At 54.8% G+C, this 19,125-nt stretch overlaps 2 protein-coding genes and 1 long non-coding RNA gene across 5 annotated transcripts; 1 reads left to right on the top strand and 2 right to left on the bottom strand.

Annotated features, from left to right (window-relative positions):
- Nucleotides 1–887: 887 nt before the first annotated feature.
- On the bottom strand, nucleotides 888–3,449 carry LOC114866182 (DEP domain-containing mTOR-interacting protein-like). Its single transcript, XM_029167912.3, has 5 exons — nucleotides 2,871–3,449; nucleotides 2,411–2,548; nucleotides 2,260–2,330; nucleotides 2,081–2,185; nucleotides 888–1,655 (listed from the first exon to the last, which is right to left on the bottom strand). The coding sequence occupies exons 1-5, from the start codon at nucleotides 2,887–2,889 to the stop codon at nucleotides 1,530–1,532; spliced, it is 459 nt and encodes a 152-aa protein (XP_029023745.1). The 5' UTR covers nucleotides 2,890–3,449; the 3' UTR covers nucleotides 888–1,529.
- A 2,319-nt stretch (nucleotides 3,450–5,768) lies between these two features.
- enpp2l (ectonucleotide pyrophosphatase/phosphodiesterase 2-like) lies at nucleotides 5,769–18,112 on the top strand. Its single transcript, XM_041072960.2, is given in 25 exon segments — nucleotides 5,769–6,027; nucleotides 6,785–6,893; nucleotides 7,179–7,328; nucleotides 7,884–8,009; nucleotides 8,084–8,144; nucleotides 8,224–8,321; nucleotides 8,398–8,477; nucleotides 8,551–8,670; nucleotides 8,756–8,811; nucleotides 9,025–9,090; nucleotides 9,184–9,317; nucleotides 9,320–9,433; nucleotides 9,501–9,626; nucleotides 9,696–9,727; nucleotides 9,802–9,929; nucleotides 10,010–10,088; nucleotides 10,161–10,248; nucleotides 10,320–10,495; nucleotides 10,571–10,631; nucleotides 10,868–11,007; nucleotides 12,144–12,285; nucleotides 12,783–12,860; nucleotides 13,239–13,371; nucleotides 13,474–13,627; nucleotides 17,605–18,112. Coding segments are annotated over 25 exon segments (2,640 nt in total). The 5' UTR covers nucleotides 5,769–6,009; the 3' UTR covers nucleotides 17,776–18,112.
- LOC129604896 (uncharacterized) lies at nucleotides 11,810–12,160 on the bottom strand. 3 transcript variants are annotated; one of them, XR_008696209.1, is made up of 3 exons: nucleotides 12,044–12,160; nucleotides 11,918–12,008; nucleotides 11,810–11,853 (listed from the first exon to the last, which is right to left on the bottom strand). It is a non-coding gene; the product is annotated as an uncharacterized LOC129604896 (long non-coding RNA). The 3 variants fall into 3 exon arrangements; XR_008696208.1 differs by having other exon boundaries at nucleotides 11,816–11,853; nucleotides 11,932–12,008; XR_008696207.1 differs by having other exon boundaries at nucleotides 11,838–11,888; nucleotides 11,932–12,008.
- Nucleotides 18,113–19,125: the final 1,013 nt, after the last annotated feature.

Consider the following 19,125-nt stretch of genomic DNA (forward strand, 5'->3'; position numbering starts at 1 on the left):
ACTCTGTGACCCTGAGAGGAGCGGGCGAGCGAGGGAGCGGGCGAGGGAGCGGGCGTGTGGGCGAGGGAGCGAGCGAGCGAGCAACACGTCCACTCCACTCTGTGACCCTGAGAGGAGCGGGCGAGCGAGGGAGCGGGCGAGCGAGGAGCGGGCGTGTGGGCGAGGGAGCGAGCGAGCAACACGTCCACTCCACTCTGTGACCCTGAGAGGATCGGGCGAGCGGGCGAGGGAGCGAGGGAGCGGGCGGGCGAGCGAGAGAGCGAGCGAGCAACACGTCCACTCCACTCTGTGACCCTGAGAGGAGCGGGCGAGGGAGCGGGCGGGCGAGGGAGCGAGCGAGCGAGCAACGTCCACTCCACTCTGTGACCCTGAGAGGAGCGGGCGAGGGAGCAGGCGAGCGAGAGAGAGAGCGGGCGTCTGTCACCGGGAGGATTCCCAGCGCTGACAGGCCCATGTTTGTTCTGCGCGTTCCCTGGAACAACGGTTCCAGGAGAAAGTTCAACGTTCCGGCGCATTCACACGCTTCAGCGACACCGTGCAGCGTTCGTCTGTGCTCAGCAGCAGTTTGTTCATGTTTATTCACCTTAATGGCCCGTTTCTGTACACGTCCTCTTTTCATCCTGAACCAAACACCTCATTTCCACAGATTACACAGTTTTAAGCTCATAGTTAGATGCATCATCCTTCAAACCTGGAAGGTTTTTGAAGGTGTGTCACAATTGGACGGATGGAACTCCGTGGTGAGAGCTTTGGCTTCTCTGCTGAAGGGTCGTTGCCTCAGTGACGTCTCCTCTGGGGCCAAAGAGGTTAAAAAGCTGGAGCAGTGCTGCCACCAACTGGTCAAACGGGGAACTGCCCCTCCTTTACGTTGAATTAAAATCAAACAGTTCACATTTTAAATATATTTTATTTTGTATTTTAGATGATAAAATTGTTCCACATGTGGTATTTTAGACATAGCATCAAACTGTGACTGCACTAATGGCAGAGAGCCAGCGGCAGACTGTCCTACTGAACCTGAACACACCATCAAAAACAGTACACAAAAGTGGAAAAGGACACAGAGGTTCGGACAGAGTGGATGGAAAAGCAAACGCAGCGGGCGTTTCCAGGCGCAGGTGTGAGGGAGGGCAGGTAAAGAGTCCAAACGCCAGCTGATTCTGGACCAGCGCATCCACACGGAGACCCAGCGGCCTCCGGCACCAAACATCTGCAGCCAAACAAACCTCTGGAACCGCCAGGTCCTCGCGTGGATCCAGTTTTCCAGCTGAATGTCACTTACTGCATCAGTTTGACTACAAACCTGCAAATAAAGGGATCTTACCCACATTTATTTGACTCATTTAGTTTTCCAGTTTGGTTTGGGAGTCGTCCGGGTCCAGCAGACTTTTATTGCAGCACAGAGCGTGCGCTCCAGAACCGGAGCTGCAGCGTGACTGTGTGTGGGAAACCTCACACGTTAGTAGGAGTCTGAGCAGAGCCTCATTCCTACTTCACCTGTTTCCGTCCATACATACTGCTCCTCCTCACTAGCTGGTCTCCTCCATCACCTCCATCACCACCGTCCTGGGGCCCGTCAGAACCAGGTGGCTGACGGCGCGGTAGTCCAGGTGGAGCACGTTGATGCCGTGGACTGAAACTACAAACTGACAAACCTGTGGGCACGAAAGGAGGCGTCAGCTGCACGACCCGACTCAAACCACTGCTTCATATAACGAGCCGGGCCTCGGCCGTCTGCCGGTCGCCGGGCCGACGGTCGCCGGGTCGAGGCCCGCTGCCTGTCAACGGTCGCCGGGTCGACAGGTCGCCGGGTCGAGGCCCGGCTGCCTGTCGATGGTCGCCGGGTCGACGGTCGCCGGGCCGACGGGTCGAGGCCCGGCTGCCTGTCGACGGTCGACGGGTCGCCGGGTCGAGGCCCGGCTGCCTGTCGACGGTCGCTGGGTCGACGGGTCGACGGTCGCCGGGCCGACGGGTCGAGGCCCGGCTGCCTGTCCTGCTCTGGAGCTAAAGGCTCAGGAAGAGGCTGCTCCAGCTGCACTCCCAGCACTGACCACTAGGCGTCACCCTAACCCACGCCTACCTTCACCCCTGCAGCGGCGGCCGGACCGCAGGGCTCCACGGCCTGGACGTGGCACGGCCGCTCCCCCCTCACCACGAAGCCCCAGCCCACGGCGTCGCCCACGACCTGCAGCCGAGCAGCAGCACAAGGAGGTGAGAGCGGGACGGACCTGCAGCCGAGTGAGGCTCCTGATGACCTACGGTGACGGTCTTCTTAACGTAGGGGCCTCCTGGTCGCTGCAGCTCCTCTGTGCTCACAGGCCTTTTCAGGACTGCACAGGTGAAAAGGAGAATGAACAGAGCGGCAGGTAAAAGGTCCGCGCGTCAGAAGGAACCTGGTGTGACCTTTCACCTGACTTGGGGCTGCAGAGCGTCAGGGAGGGGGAGGACGCTCCCCTCCTCACGTATCTGCTCCCGTCGCTGCAGCTCCGCGGTCGGGCTGCTCCGCGTCCCGCTGCAGGAGCTGACTTCACCTCCTTAGAGGAAGAGACTGACGCAGAGAGTGATGTGTTGTCTTAAACACGCCATCATCAGACGATGTCTAACCCAACGAAAAGCAGCTCGATTCTCATCTCAGATCACAAACAAGCAGCAAAGCCTCTTCTGATGTTCCTCCATAGCCGCTGCCTGTTACAGGGATTCATCACCATCATCGTGCGTCACCAAGGTTCCACGTTCACGTTCCTTTGGGCCTTTACGCTCCCAGACTCTAATGAGGCGCAGTAAAATGAAAAGGCTTCTGCTGGAGGTCCTGAAGCCTCCTCCCACGACCTCATCGCACTCGTCTGCTTATAAAGTGAAATCGCTCTCACCTGCTGTTCGAGGTCCCATCTTCAGTCTGAGGACGAAGCTGCTGGATCCATAAGAGACTAAAACACTGGATGAGCTGCGAATCTGTTTTATAGATCTGTGTTTATAGACGGCCACCACCTGAGCCGCGTGGGCTAAACATTAAACCCTTGGACAAACAGGGCCGCCCTCAGCAGCAGGGGGAGGAGACTCAAACAGAGCTCCATCTGATGGAACAGCAGCTCCATCCCTGTCTGCAGCGGAACAGCCCTGTGACCTTTGACCTGAAGCCAGGACGAACACTGAGCGCTTGTTTGGTTTCTAGGAGACAGGCTGGAATCTGGAGCAGCGTTAACAGGCTGTTATACAGCGACAGAGTCCGAGTGTGGAGGAGACGAGGCACTGCCAACACAGATAGACTAAAGGGGACACGTCTGAGTCCCGCTGCCTGCTCTCCGTCTGCTCCAGAACCCGACTGAACCACGAGCACACAACAACCTGAGCATCGGTCAGGACGGAGCAAAGGCACGAAGTCAGGGTGTGGTTTGGACTGAGTAAACACGTCTGTGATGGATCCACATCCTCTCTATCTGCACACACATTCTCAGGGCTGCCATCGATCCGTGCTGCTGCTCGAAGCTGCTGATCCTGCAGCCAAACGACAGTAACCAGGTGAAAGGTCTGTCTGACATCACATGTGTGAAGCGCATTGTGCAGCTTCTGTCTTCACGTAGGAGCCACTTACTGGATCAGTGTTACCATTGACTGGTGGGGTTGATGCTGGTGTGTTGGTGTGTGTTGGCTCCTCACGCAGGCAACATCTGGATGGTTGTTGGACTCTTTAAACCAAAGCCACATCTGGTAACCTCACATCCAAGGTTTACAAGCAGTGGCGTCTCCTGGACAACCTGGTCCTCACTCTGCTGGACACCATGAAAACCTGCTCCATGGTCCCGGAGCAGGTTCTGTTGAAGCTGCCGGGTTTGAGAGGCAGCTTTACTTCAACCCTGAACGTCACAGTTCAGGCCGTCTCACAAATGCCGCTATCAGCATCCGACTTGTGAAACAGCTGCATCGACGTTTCCACGTCCCGTTAACAGAAAACACATTCCAGACTCATTACGTCGCCTCAACATGAGCCACATGAGGTCAGAGACGACGGAGCGGACGGTGCACGACCGTGAAGGTTTGAGGCCGATTCAAGGGAACAACACAGGCTCCATGTGAACATGAGTCCTCACCCACGTCTGCTCTTTATTCCAGGCCTGTTCAGCAGCTCCACCTGCTGACGCCTGCGTGGTGTCGCCCCCTGCTGGGCCGCGGCCGCCGCCGCCGCTCTGTCCCCTCAGCTCCTTCTCTCCAGTCTTTGCTGCTTCTGTGTCATTTAAAGGAGCCGCTGTGAGCTGTTAACTTTAAAGGGAGCAGCAGGGATCGACTGGTGGTTTGAGTCCGTGTCTGAGCAGGAAGTGAAGCCAGGAAGAACAGCTGAGATGGACCGGACCCAGACATGACACAAAGCTTTGGCTTCGGCGTCAGAGTGTAGTAAAAAGACTCATCCTGCTGAAACGCCGCTGTGATGAGAGCTTCAGTCTGAGACATGTGAGCGGGAACATCTGCACGTGCGTCTGTGTAGTTGTGTGTTTAAGCATCATGACAAATATTAACTTTGTTCAAAGTGCAACAGTGTTTTTTCTAAAATACGACACACAGCTGTCAACAGACTTAATGTATCTGAGGGCAGCAGATGAAAACTAGAGCCTGACGGGACCCAGGGGCCTCTGAGGTCCCGGCTGCTCAGCTCCGCTCCAGCTGTGGTTGCATCACACGCGGCCCCAGACCTGAGCGAGTCAGCGCGACGCTCCAGCCTGAGGCAGCTTCAGCCGCGACCCGTCCCCCGGAACCAGCCAGCCAATCTCTATGTTTGTGTGTGTGAGTCCGCCCGGGGCCCCAGGCCTGCACAGCACTTTCAGAGCAGGGGACGTGTGACCCCCATGGGGCTTGGAGAGCGCGTTCCTAAAGCGGAGACCTGAGGAAGCTGCTTGCAGTTACACCTCCCATTATGCGGCTGTGACCTTCTGCTGAAGCGCCGGGCCTTTTTAGGCCTCTCTGACGGCCTGCTGCACCTGACCTTTGACCTCTGCTGAAGGCTCAGCGCCCGTGTGCCTCGGAGGTGAAAGCCTCATTATCTGTGCCAGCTGAACCCAAACACTTGTGCCTCTTCTCTTATCTGAGATGAGATAGCGGCCCAGCAGGCCCGTGTGGGCGGTGAGCACACACGCAGCGGCCTTTAGCCCAGCGCTCAACAACTGCTGCTCGTTGTGGTCCTCCAGCAACGCGCACGCCACCTCTGGTGGCGTCCGCCGACCCGCGGGTCGGCTCGGGCTCCTGCTGCATACAGTAGAGCAGGAGCGGGCGCTGACCTTGGACGGCGCTGACACTGGGTCATTGTTCCATTTGCTTTGAGCATTTGTCAACAGAGCAGAGCTCGGCCTGGAGGAGGGGACGTAGTTCTTCTTTACTATTTAAATGAGTCAGCAAACAGCGGCTGTTGGAGGAGCAGCAGGGCGCTCTTCTCTCCTGTTACTGTAACACGAGGGTTAAGGACAGAACAGAACGGGTCCGGTCCTGGGTTTGTGGCCTCAGCTCCTGCAAACGTGAAACAGGAGACGTGTGGGTGTGAGTGCGTGGTGGTTGAACTTGTGCAGCGGCCGTGCAGCTCGTGTGTTTGCTGCTCTGTTGTCCACTGGGCCCAGAGACCCCCCCCTCCCCCTCCCAGCGCTGCTCACTGCCTTGTCCACTGGGCCCAGACCCCCCCCCCCCCTCCCAGCGCGCTCACTGCGTTGGACTCCGGAGCGTCACCGCGGCCTGACGCACCGTTGTACCAGAGCGCAGCTGTCACCATTACTTCATGCTTATTGGCCCAAACCCGAGAGAGGCAGAGGCAAAGCGAAGGCAAACAACGGGGAGAGAGAGGGGGAGAGAGCGAGCGAGAGAGAGAGAGAGAGAGAGTGCGCGAGCGAGCGAGCGAGCGGAGTTGGACTCCTGCGCTCTGCTCCATCGATCTGGAGGCGCACAGAGGATCTTCTACCGGACTCTGGACACAGTGACGGAGCTTTGGGCTTATTTTAAGCGGATGCCAAAGGTGCATTCGCCGCTTGGATCATGTTACTGGGCTACTTGGTAGGTGAGACTGTCGCAGGTTCTTGTTGGCAGTGCATGTCGCTGTTTGTGGGTGCGTGGGTCGGACGTTCTGTCCCTCCGCTCGGGGAATAAAGATCGCGCTCGTGCGGCATCGAGGCGTCGACCTGCGCTTTGCCTCACGTCCACGCGGGGCTTGTGTTAGAAAACGTAACGAGCCGTGAGATGTGAGCGCGAAGCTGTAGGTTGTTCATCGTCATCCTCATTCGTGTCACCTGCGTCGGACGCGTACTTTACATTGAAGTGTGAGTCGCTCAGTGACTCAGTGTTTTGCCCAACGCACATCTGCAGAATATTACCAGCGCATACGCATGATTTGACTTTCATTTTCCTTATGAAGAGGTCACTGGGGTTGATTCCATCCTGCTCCTCCACAAAGGCATCACCTCAGCTGCTAAACTTTATTTCCCTCAGTTCAGTTTAAAGGGGAAAAACAAGCGTGAACCTCTGCTGGTTGAAAACCTAGTGTGACGCTGGCGTTCGTCTGGATCTGACGTGAACGTTCCCACTGCGTCCACGGCCTTTATCAGCAGCAGCCACACAAGGAGCTGCATCACCAGCACTCATCCAGTGTTGCCAAATCTGGCTGCCGCCGACCTCTGACCTCTTTGTTGAGGTGTGAGTGATGGAGCAAACGCCCATTCGGGCGTCACGGAGCGCAGGGACTTTTCTGGTTCGAGGCTCCCAGCGTCGACGTCCTCGCTGATGCTCCCATAAAGAACGTGTGTGTTCCCTGCAGGTAGTGGGTGTGTTCTGCCTGTGGCGCTCTGATGTCACCACCGCTTACGTGTTTCAAGCCACGCGCCCGGGGGAGGGAGGAGGGGACATCCCACCGGTCCAACCCAAAGGTGAGCCCAGCGCCCACGACGCCTCCAAAGTAAAACGTTCACGCATTCAGAGCCTCACTTACTTTATCCTCATGTGACACTGCATTGGCAACAATCTGTGGCGCATTCACTGAAGCTCGGACATTTGAGCTGCTCTGAATGGGCCACAGAGGCCAATGGTTTTTGTTTTTATGTTGATGAAAATCCAGCTGAAGACACTTAAAAATAGGAACTGGTCCGTAACTCAACACAGGTGCCTGTCGCCTTTAAGTGCACATGAATAAATGCTCCCTCTCCGCCCTCCAGTCATCTCAGAGTGGGTCAGCACAGCGGGATCCTGCAAGGGGAGGTGCTTTGAGCTGGAGGAGGTCAAACCTCCGGGATGCAGATGTGACAATCTGTGTAAAACCTACTACAGCTGCTGCTTCGACTTCGACGAGCACTGCCTGAAAACAGGTCAGTGTCAGAGCCACACCACAGCGTGTGGACGGGCCGCTGCCCTTCAGACAGTCACAAAGGAACAAGACCAAGCAAACCAGTGTCAGACTGGGAGCTTTTACCAACTTCTGCTTTATCAGTAGTCACTGGATCAGTACCAAAGTCACCTAAGCTGTAAATACTTAGGGCCTCTGCCTCCATCAGAGCTTGGTAGAGTCTGGGCCTGGGGGAGGTCTGACAGGCTGACCAGGGCCTCAGGGCAAGCCTGGCCTCACTGCTCCCTCTGCTTTGGAAGCTTGACTGGCTGTGAGTCTTAGCTCGCGGCTACGTGAGTCTTAGCTCGGGCTGTAAGAGCCCGTGCTAACGCTGCTCCCTCAGGTTGAGTGGTTGTGAGTCTTAGCTCGCGGCTACATGAGCCCATGCTAACGCTGCTCCCTCAGGTTGAGTGGTTGTGAGTCTTATCTTGCGGCTACATGAGCCCATGCTAACGCTGCTCCCTCAGGTTGAGTGGTTGTGAGTCTTAGCTCGCGGCTACATGAGCCCGTGCTAACGCTGCTCCCTCTTGTGGCTCAGAGGGAGGCTTCGAGTGCACGGCCGAGCGCTGCGGGGAGGAGAGGAACGACAACCACGCCTGCCACTGCTCCCAGGACTGTCTGCAGAAAGGAGACTGCTGCTCCAACTACAAGTCGCAGTGCCAAGGTAGAGGTCCCCACGGGCGCCTGTTAATGATGTTAATGAGGCGCGAGCACTGACCGCCCTGTCCTCTCCGTCAGCCGAGGCCTCTTGGGTGGAAGGAGACTGTGAGGAGATCCAGAGCGCAGAATGTCCTGCAGGGTACGAGTTGAATCCACGCAGCCCATCGGTAAATCGCAGCGTCCACATTCAAAGCAGGCCTGTTGTCTGTGCTCCCCAGCTTCATCCGGCCTCCGCTCATCATGCTGTCGGTGGATGGCTTCAGAGCCTCCTACCTGAGGAAGGGCAAAGCCGTCATGCCCAACATCCATAAACTCCGTGTGTACATCTGTGTAACTCAGCCTGAGCTCTGTTTGTGTGACGTGTGTCATCCAGCAGTTTGCCTTCTTCCCAGGAAGCTGTGGTACGTCAGCGCCCTACATGCGACCAGTCTACCCATCCAAGACCTTCCCCAACCTATACACGCTGGCCACCGTGAGTGCCCCCAGCTGGAGGTGAGTCTGTGGCGTTCAGGCCCCGGCGCTGACCGTCCCCTGTGCGTCTGCAGGGCCTCTACCCGGAGTCTCACGGGATCGTGGGGAACACGATGCACGACCCGGTGTTCAACGCCACCTTCAGCCTCCGCACCAGGGAGAAGCTGAACCACCGCTGGTGGGGCGGGCAGCCGGTGAGTCCACACAGCACCACGCCTTATGGGACGCGTGAGGAGCGTGGGGACTCCGTCTGAGGCTTGGTTTCCTGACGTCTTGCAGATCTGGATCACGGCCGAGAAGCAGGGAGTGAAGGCAGGAACGTTCTTCTGGCCTTGGTACTTGAGTTCTGGAACATTTCCCATTAGACAGTGAAGGCAGCGCGTCGTTCTGACCCAGCGATCACGAGGCTGCTGTCCACACAATGGACACAGGACAATGCCCACACACACACGAATCATAGCTCTGCCGCTTAACGTCCACACCAGAAACTGTGAAACTAAAACACAGAGCTAGAAAAACTCTGACTCTCTGACACCTCTCGCTTCCAGGGTGATTCCTCTGGAGAGGCGGATTCTGACCATACTGCAGTGGCTGCGTCTGCCCGATGACGAGAGGTACGTGTTTCAGGAAGCCCCACGAGCTGCACCCAGCACGCAGCCGGGCTCCGCTCGGCGGCCATCTTGAACCCGTCTTCTGTCCCGGTGCAGGCCCTACGTCTACGCTGTCCACTCCGAGCAGCCCGACACCTTCGGACACCGGCTGGGACCGCTGAGCAGCGAGGTGAGGCCCCCGGCCGGCGCGCAGCCGGGCCGGAGCGACGCAGCGTCTCACTCTTGTGTCTGCCTCAGCTGGACAACCCTCTGAAGGAGATAGACAACATCATCGGGCAGCTGATGAACGGCCTGAAGCAGATGAACCTGCACCGCTGTGTCAACATCATCATCGTGGGAGACCACGGTAGGAGACCGGAGCCCATAGCCTGAGCCGCGAGCAGGCGAAGGCTGTAACGGCCGTGTGCTTCCAGGGATGGAGGAGGCCCACTGCGACCGCACCGAGTTCCTCAGCAGCTACCCCCTCAACATCGACGAGATCACGCTGATCCCCGGCTCGCTGGGCCGGATCCGCCCCCGCGACCCCCGCTCGCCCACATGTAAGGCAGCAGCTCCTCAGCGAGCAGACGCGCCTGCCGGAGGCGTTTCTAACCTTGCTTCTCTTCCAGATGACCCACACCTGGTGGTGGCCAACCTCACAGTGAGTAGAAGCTCAGATCCGGGGATGCCGCGCCTCACCTTGTTGTCGCTCACCGCTCTCGTGTGGCGTTTCAGTGTAAAATGCCGACTCAGCACTTCAAGCCGTACCTGAAGCAGCATTTGCCCAAGAGGCTCCACTACGCCAACAACCGCCGCATCGAGGACGTCCACCTGCTGATGGAGAGGAAGTGGCACATCGCCAGGTAACGGCCTCGGCCGCCGAGCGTCGGCCGCCGCCGCCGCCGCCGCCGCAGACGTAACTGTGGCAAAACGTGTGTTTCAGGAAAATGCCAGAAAAACTGCGGTCTCGCTGTGGTTTCTTTGGCGACCACGGCTTCGACAACAAGATCACCAGCATGAGGGTGAGACCCGCCTCGGTGCCGGAGGCCGCCGGGCTGCCGGTGCCACGCCTCTGAGCGCTCTTCTCTGTGCAGACCATCTTCATGGGCCACGGGCCGAGCTTCAAGTTCCAGAAAACCGTGCCGGAGTTTGAGAACATCGAGTTGTACAACGTGATGTGCGGTGAGGACGCTTTACTGTGAAGCCTGGCTGCGTTGCTCTGCTGCGTGCTGCTGAACGCTCCCTGTGCTCAGACCTGCTGGGCCTCAAGCCGGCTCCCAACAACGGCACCCACGGCAGCCTCAACCACATGCTCCGGGAGCCTCCGTTCCAGCCCAGCATGAAGGAGGAGCTGACGCCACCAGAACCGGCGCCTGCGCCGGCCTCGGACCCCGGCCCGCGCGACCTGGGCTGCAGCTGCGACCACGAGGTGAGTGGTGGCGCCAGCAGAACGTCAGCGTCTCTGAACAAGAACATGCACCCAAACGCTGCGTTTGTTCTACAGAACAAAGTGGAGGAGACGCCGGAAGCTTTCAGTCCGGCTCCCGACGGACTCTACAGCTACAGTAGGTTCCTTGTTACAGTAAGAGGCTCAGCAGGATTAGAGCTGAGAATGGCTGAACTGGGCTTCTGTGTGTGTGTGTGTGTGTGTGTGTGTGTGTGTGTGTGTGTGTGTGTGTGTGTGTGTGTGTGTGTGTGTGTGTGTGCGTGTGTGTGCGTGTGTGTGCGTGTGTGTGCGTGTGTGTGCGCGCGTGTGCGCGTGTGTGTGCGCGTGTGTGTGCGTGTGTGTGTGTGTCTGCAGACAGCAGCCAGCTGCCGTTCGGCCGTCCAGCCGTGATGTTCCACACTCGCTACAGCCTCCTCCATCACGTGGAGTTCATCAGCGGATACAGCACAGAGCTGCACATGCCTCTGTGGACGTCCTACACGGTGCCACGCCAGGTCTGCACACACACGCACGCATGCGCGCACACACGCACACACACACACACACACACACACACACACACACACACACACACACACACACACACACACGCACGCGTGCATACACACACACACACACACACACAAAACACATGCACGTGTACACACACGCACGCGCACACACACACACACACGTGCGCACACACACACACACACACACACACGCACGCGTGCATACACACACACACACACACACACACACACACAACACATGCACGTGTACACACACGCACGCACGCGCGCACACACACACACACGTGCGCACACACACACACACACACACACACACACACACACGTGCGCACACACACACACACACACACACACACACACACACACACACACACACACACACACACACACACACACAGGCTGCCGGGACGTCATTTCCAGCTCCAGGCCTCAGTTTGACTCTGACATGTTTTTGGGTCCTGCTCACTTTCTCCTGCAGCTCCAGCTTAAACTCACTTAACGTGTGACGCTTGTAAAGGTCTGATACACTGTGCACATGTAAGTGGCAGGGAGTTGGTGAAAGAGCAACACAAACATGTCGACGCCTCTGAACACACTCCTGCTGTGTGCGAGTCCCAACAGGCGCCAACCGTTACGAGCTGCTGCTGCTGCTGCTCAAACCACCAACACCTGGATGAACAACAACCCGGACCCGGCGGCGCTTCCTCCACTCGCCTGCTCTCTTCTACCTCCTCCTCCTCCTGCTCTGCTCCACTTCATGCTCTCCTCCTCCTGCTCCCCTCCACCTCCTCCACCCCCTGCTCTGCTCCACCTCCTGCTCTGCTCCACCTCCTCCACCTGCTCCACCTCCTGCTCTGCTCCACCTCCTGCTCCTCCTCCTGCTCTGCCCCACCTCCTGCTCTCCACCTCCTGCTCTCCACCTCCTGCTCCTCCTCCTGCTCTGCTCCACCTCCTCCTGCTCTGCTCCACCTCCTGCTCTCCACCTCCTGCTCTGCTCCACCTCCTCCACCTGCTCCACCTCCTGCTCTCCACCTCCTGCTCTCCTCCTCCTGCTCCTCCTCCTGCTCTGCTCCACCTCCTGCTCTCCTCCACCTCCTCAGGGTTCTGTCGTCTTACAGGAGTACGTGACTCCAGCTCCAGAGGTGTCTCCTGATGATCAGTGCATCCGAATGGACCCCAGAGTGTCGGCCGATCACAGCCAGAGCTGCAGCACCTACAACCAGAACGGTCGCCTCAGCCCCGGCTTCCTCTTCCCCCCAGGTACACGCACAGCAGCGCCGAGCGCCAGAGGGTCACACAATCACCTGGTTGTGTTTAAAAAGTGTGCGTGTGTGTGTGTGTTTATGTTTGTGTGTGCGCGTGCGTGCGTGTGTGTGTGTGTGTGTGTGCATGTTTTTCCTTCGACGTGGGGACCATAAACCATGTTTTTGCTATCAAGGTGAGGACGCTGCAACAACGTGGGGACACTTCGGTCCGAAAGCTTTTTGAGGGTCAAGATGTGATTTTAGGGCTGAGGTTAGAATTGAGTTTTGGTTCAGATTAGAGCAAAGATTAGACGTCTGCCTTTATTTGTGATGGTTAGATTGAGGGGCGAGGGAGGCATTATGTCAATGGGAAGTCCCCATGTTGATGACAAACACGAGTGTGTGTGTGTGTGTGTGTGTGTGTGTGTGTGTGTGTGTGTGTGTGTGTGTGTGTGTGTGTGTGTGTGTGTGTGTGTGTGTGTGTGTGTGTGTGTGTGTGTGTGCTTCCTGCAGGCATGGCCTCATCTGCTGAGTCCAGATACGACGCCTCTCTCATCACCAACACCGTCCCCATGTATCCAGCCTTCAAGAGTAAGTCGCTCTGTCTAAACTAATCACTGAGCTTGAATCCAGATGTTAGATGTCAATCAGACCAACTCAAAGCTGCAGGTGAGCGAGTCGTGCACTGCTCAGCAACATCTGTGCATGTACAGCGCTTCCCATCCATCCATTTTCTACCACTCACTGGCATGCGGGGTCGCGGGTGGTGCTGGAGCCTATGAGAGGCAGGGTACAGCTCGCCAGTCCATCGCAGGGCAACACACACACAGACATTCACACACACTCACCTACGGGCAATTCAGAGCCCGGGAATCAAACCCATAACCTGTGAGGCAAAGGTTCTACCCCCTGCACCACCGTGCTGCCCTAGAGCCACTAGCATCAGCTGCTGTGTCCCTGTGCCTGCAGGGATGTGGAACTACCTGCAGGGGGTGCTGCTGAGGCGCTTGGCAGAGAACAGCAACGGGATCAACGTTCTGGCAGGGCCCGTGTTCGACTACAACTACGACGGCCTCCGTGACACCACAGAGGAGATAAAGCGGTGAGTGGTTGTGAAGGTTCTGGTCTGACCCGGGACCGGCGAAGGCAGCAGTAGCACCAAGAGTCCGTGCAGCGCGCGTCTCACCTGCGTCTCTCCCTGCAGGTTTTCACCCGACAACCCTCCCGTGCCCACGCACTACTACAGCGTGTTGAGCAGCTGCCAGGGCCTCAACCAGACCGTGGAGGAGTGCGACGAGGAGCTGCAGGTGTTGGCCTTCGTGCTGCCTCACAGACAGGACAACAGTGAAGCCTGCAACGTGAGTGAAGGCCCAGCAGGGGGCAGCGCGGCCCAGCCTCCACACACCTCCGCCTTCACTGCATCTCAGAGGGCAATAGTTTCACTTCTAGACTGTACTTCTACATACGCTTCTATCTATAGCAACGTTTTACAGACTCACCAAAGATGGGAAATAAACGATTTACCAACAGCAGTAAAACATAGAAAACAAGGATAAACCTGAACAGACAACCTGAGAAAAGGAAACAGATCAGAGGTCCGGGGTGTAAATATGAAACTAACCTCGAGCGTAATAATAGTTTATGTTTGCTTTGGTGGGCTGAAATGAGCTGTTGTGTGTTGGTTCAGCGTGCAGCTCATTCTGAAACCTGCAGTTGAAGGGAAGTGAATCAGCTCGGAGCCTTTCTCCAACCTGCTGCCTTTTTTGGTGGCTTTGGATGAAACTCAACAGCTCATGCCGCCGATGTTTGACTTGATACTTTGTCCTAATTTCGACATGGAGCAAGTTCAACAGAAACACTGAAAGGAAGCGTTTCCTCTGCCTCAGCTCACGAACTGGAAAGACTCGACAAAGTTTCTGGATCTTCACAATCCGAATGGAATGTTTTTGGAAGCGCTCCAAGTTTTGCCCACGCGTCGACACACGCCTAAAGCATGTCAGACAGGCTTCAGGTGCTTTGTGTCAGTAACCATGACTCCGCTGCTCCTCGGTGCCGGTGAGGCTCACTGGGGGATTCCCTGTCGTGTCACAGTTGTTATTTTAAGCCTTAACTCCATGCAGTCCGGCTTCCGGCTGGATCAAAGAAACCTGCTGGTGCTGGTGGTCAAAATGCACAAGACGCTGCAATAAAAAGAGAAAAAAGAAAGAACTGATGAGTCTGGTCCTGAGTCAGACCCTGGACCTGACTCCTTCCAGATTCTAGACCTAGAGCTTGACGCAGACACACAGGTCAAACTGCGTACGCGACCGCTTCAGGACTCCACTGCACTGTTATCAAGGGTGGTGCAGATAGAAATCAGGCCTTCGATGTGACTGAGGCCTGAGGCTTATTAACCAAATCACTGTTGAGACGCTGGTCAAAGGTGACACCAAGGTTCATCCAGAGAACCCATCTGAATGTGGTGACGTTCCAGCAGGTCTAATGTGTGGGTGTGGAGCCGTCACAGGCTATTGTGGGACTTGAACTTGTGCTGGCATTTGTTGAGCAGCCTCACTGCGTGGGTCATGGGTCATGGTTTCTGACCTCCTTCAGCTTGTGTTTGGGGATGTTCAGTTGCTCATGCAGCCATGACTCACAGCGTCTAGGAGCAACGGGCCGTGGATGCGAAATGCTAATGAGTTCCTGGATGAAGGAAGTTAAATAAAAAAAGAAATGATCGAATTAACAGTCTTTTCCGTTCGGATCATTAGTTTCCTGGTCAACGGCGTTTTTCACTGATTTCTGCATTAGTTCAGCCAAATAAAACGCTGTGTTGATTGTTGTAGCTTCCGACTGAACGCTCCAGCTTCACACACACACACACACACACACACACGTTTTTTCACATCAAGCGTCACTGTAATTACGTTGAGAAGCAACAAAGACCTCAGGGTTTGAATGCGCTGCAGTTGATTTGCTGTGATTGTGGCCTTGAACCTAATTGTGTGTTAAGCCAGTGATCTGGAGCCTTGTGATCTCTGGGATGAGATAATCACAGTCTTTGTGTGACTATTTGTTTGTTTACCAATCTGTCACTGTATCTTTGTGGCTCTCACGACATCATCAGTCTCAGCAGGAATAACAGCTGATGTCAGAGTTTTCACCACAAGAGCAGGGAGAGGAGCAGAGGAGGGAAGCCGTCTCTTGAGAAAACTGGAAAAACTGGAGGCGAAGGCGTCCACCTGCACGTTGGTTACTGTCATTCACAATGACAAACAAACGAGTTTAGGAGCAAACCGAGCCTCAAACGCCTCCTTAGCAGCTGAATGCACGAGCCAGCATGAAGACGCGTCCCTCTCATTAGGATCTATTGGTCCATGGAGAATGGGCAGCTCGTGGTGCAGGGGGTGGGAGGCCTCTCTGTGTGGCGTTTGCAGTTCCTCCCCGTGTCCGCGTGGGTTCCTCCCACGGTCCACAGACATGTGCTTAGGTTGACTGGCTACTTCTCCATTGTCCGTAGGTGTGAATGTGTGCGTGCGTGGTTGTTTGTCTCTGTGTGGCCCTGCAATAGGCTGGAGACCTGTTCAGGGTGACCCTGACTCCCACCCTCAGCCTGCTGGGATACGCTCCAGATAAATGGATGGATGAATAGGCTGACGGACGGACGGACGGATGAATAGACAGATGGACGGACGGATGGATGGATGAATAGACAGATGGACAGACGGGTGGACGGATGGATGGATGAATAGACAGATGAATGAATAGGCGGACGGACGGATGGATAGATGGATGAATAGACAGACGGGTGGACGGATGGATGGATGAATAGACAGATGGACGGACGGATGGATGGATGGATGGATGGATGAATAGACAGATGGACAGACGGATGGATGGATGAATAGACAGATGAATGAATAGGCGGACGGACGGACGGATGGATGGATGAATAGACAGATGGACGGACGGATGGATGAATAGACAGATGAATGAATAGGCGGACGGATGGATGAATAGACAGATGGACGGGCGGACGGACGGATAAATAGGCGAATGTGAACGAATAGACAGACAGGCGGATGGTCGGACGGATGATGGAGAAACAGCAAACAGACACCTGAGCTCTGACGTGTCATCATGTTGGACACACAACACCAACGAACCCCTTAATGTCAAATTGATAAATTGGCTTGTTTGAGGGTGAATGAGCTCATTCTACTAGTTCGTCACAAGCTCAGCTCAACGTGTTCCATCTTAGCATTTACTGCGTCACTGGACCCGGTTTGCAGCATGTTCCGTGTTGGAGCCTCTGGTTCCATCTGGTTCAGGGTTCCAACCTCAGACAGATGTCATTCAATCGGCCGCAGCTTTTATTTTGCGACTTCATGTCATTACACAAACATTTGCTGCTATATTTAGTCTGCACATGTCAGTCATGGCCTTTCTTTTTCACTCAGACCCATGGAAATGCTGCTGTTACACTAGTGTTGGTCATCGACCCACTGCCGGTTGTTCCCCATTTAATGTGGAAACGTCACTTTCTTCATTTTACTAAGTTCCTGCATGTTTCCACACTGCATTTGATGAAAAGGGTAGAACTGATGTTTTGATATGTGAAGAGCAGCCTGTTATTAATTAAGTGGATTAATTGTCTATATGGTCCCTCCGCCAGTTGCAACCTTTGGGTTCTGCTCCAAGTGAAGGACTGTGCTGCACTGGACCTCAGTGGTTCAATTAGGGTTCATAAAACTCACACTTCCTGGATTTCATGTTTGTCCTACAGTGAAACTGAGAAGTAACACTTTTTGTGACATTATATGGAAATGTGAGCTAATTTCTCTTCTTCTGAAACCTTTTAACATGTGTCAACGTAGAGTGAGGAACTTCCGATGTAGGTGTAGATGTAGGTTTGCAGACAGTTGAGTTCTGGCATCATTTCACAGTCATGGTAGTTCCTCAATGGGACACGACTCTGACTCACACTGTCACATTATCCAGTAATAACACTAAATAAAGGTGTTTGTGACTCACCCACACACGTGATGAGCACATGATGCTTTACAGGCAGAAAACAGAGGATCCCGTCATCAAACTCCTACGCGGAGTAGAAAAATAAAAAAACTCAGTTGTGTAATTCAACAATGCGGATCCTCATGTCTCAATTAAAATGCTTCTAGGTCGTTCTCTCCTTGCAGCCGTCAGTCATTTGTTGCTCAGTAATTAATAGTATCTTTATTAATAGGTCGGTGCTCATTGTTCCCGCTTCCTGGGAAAGCCTTGATTCCTTGCTGCCTCTCACGTCCACGTCCCGCTTGGTTTCGGCTAACAGCTGCTTCCTGCCGTGTCTCTGCAGAGCCACGAGGACGAGTCGCTGTGGGTGGAGGACCTGCTGAAGCTGCACACGGCACGGGTACGAGACGTGGAGATCCTGACGGGCCTGGATCTCCTCCGAGCCACCAACCTCACCTACACCAGCACCCTGAGCCTCAAGACCTACCTGCACACCTTCGAGAGCGACGAGTAGACGCCGGGGAGACGGACGGCGCCGCTCGCACAGCAGTGCGTCCGCCTTCCTCTGCAGGAACTCTGTCCACACGCGCTTTGAAAAGAAAAGAGGTTTTGCAAACAGATTATTAGAATATTGAACATTAGCCATGAAATCCGAAGTAGCTGCGGAGCGCGGAGGCTCCTGCCAGCAGTGTTCATCGCTTGTTGTAATCACTAACCTGACCAATGAGGCGCCGGTTGCATCCACTAACACAATGTTAACAGAAGCTGTGACTCAGCTGGTCCATGAACAGACGCTACACTGATATAAGAATATACAATATGTTTGGAAAGTCAGTAAAACATGAGAAGACGCTGGTGTTTTTCTTTCTTGAGTCAGACCGACTTTAACTTGTCATTATGACCAAAACACAACAAGAGCAAAACCTTAAGGTTTAGTTCATGCATCTCTGGGAAAGATGTGATGCCTTTTCTATTCACTCTATAAGGAAACAACCATCTTTTAAAAGATGCTTGCAATGGAGGTATATGGGATGAAACATATTAGCAGATGGTTATAATGTGTGTGAAGCAGGAGCTCCTTATGACTGAACGGAGCAATAATAACACAACCAGTGGATGTAAACCAGGATCAGAGGGATCCCTTCAGAGTTGGAATTGGAAAATGCTGTGTCACAACATTAAGCAATCGAAAGGTGAAGCAGATCCTTAGGCTCAACATGTGGAGTAAGTCAGTTACTGTTTATAATAGCTCTGAGCAAATGACTCTCTGTCTGTTCTCGTCCATCTGATGCTCATTGTTCTGCAGTTTGTCATATTTGGCGCCATAGTAATAACAGCTGGTCAGCGCCTCATTTGCAGCAAAGAGCTGCATCAGCGAGTGCAGATCGGACCGAACCCTCGTTAATAAAGACAGAGGAGCAGCTGAGCTCCGACTGACTAATGGACCTGTTTACTAGACGTCCTGGTGGCTCAGCCTCACATTCCTCTGATCCATCAGAGTGAGTCACATGCTGGGAGACGGGTATTGATAAGGACGGCTGCTCGATCACCAAATGACCAGTGAGCTCATCGGCGCTGACGCACACCTTGTCTCGCTTTGGCTGAAGCATCTCAAACGTTAATACGGTTTTTAGGAGATGGACTGATGTGAAAATATTTATGAGCTGCGCTGCATTAACGTAGCTGGGGCTGATGGGCTTCATATGCATGTTGACGCTTCCAAGGGGCTTTAGTGCATGAGCAGGGCTGTTTAGATCACAGTATATATAAACACATACAGACTTCCCTGCTTCCAGTGACAATAGAGGCAGTCATGCAAAGCTCCCACTCACAAAGTCTGAGGGTTCGTGCAGATAAACACCCC

The sequence above is a fragment of the Betta splendens genome, chromosome 11 (assembly GCF_900634795.4).
Source record: "Betta splendens chromosome 11, fBetSpl5.4, whole genome shotgun sequence".
NCBI classification, from domain to species: Eukaryota; Metazoa; Chordata; class Actinopteri; order Anabantiformes; family Osphronemidae; genus Betta; species Betta splendens.

Coding starts and splice junctions, on each gene's coding strand:
- LOC114866182 (XM_029167912.3), bottom strand. Junction 2,331..2,410: donor GCTCTGCAGCCCCAAGTCAG/GTGAAAGGTCAC, acceptor TCACCTGTGCAG/TCCTGAAAAGGCCTGTGAGC. Junction 2,186..2,259: donor ACGTTAAGAAGACCGTCACC/GTAGGTCATCAG, acceptor GCTCGGCTGCAG/GTCGTGGGCGACGCCGTGGG.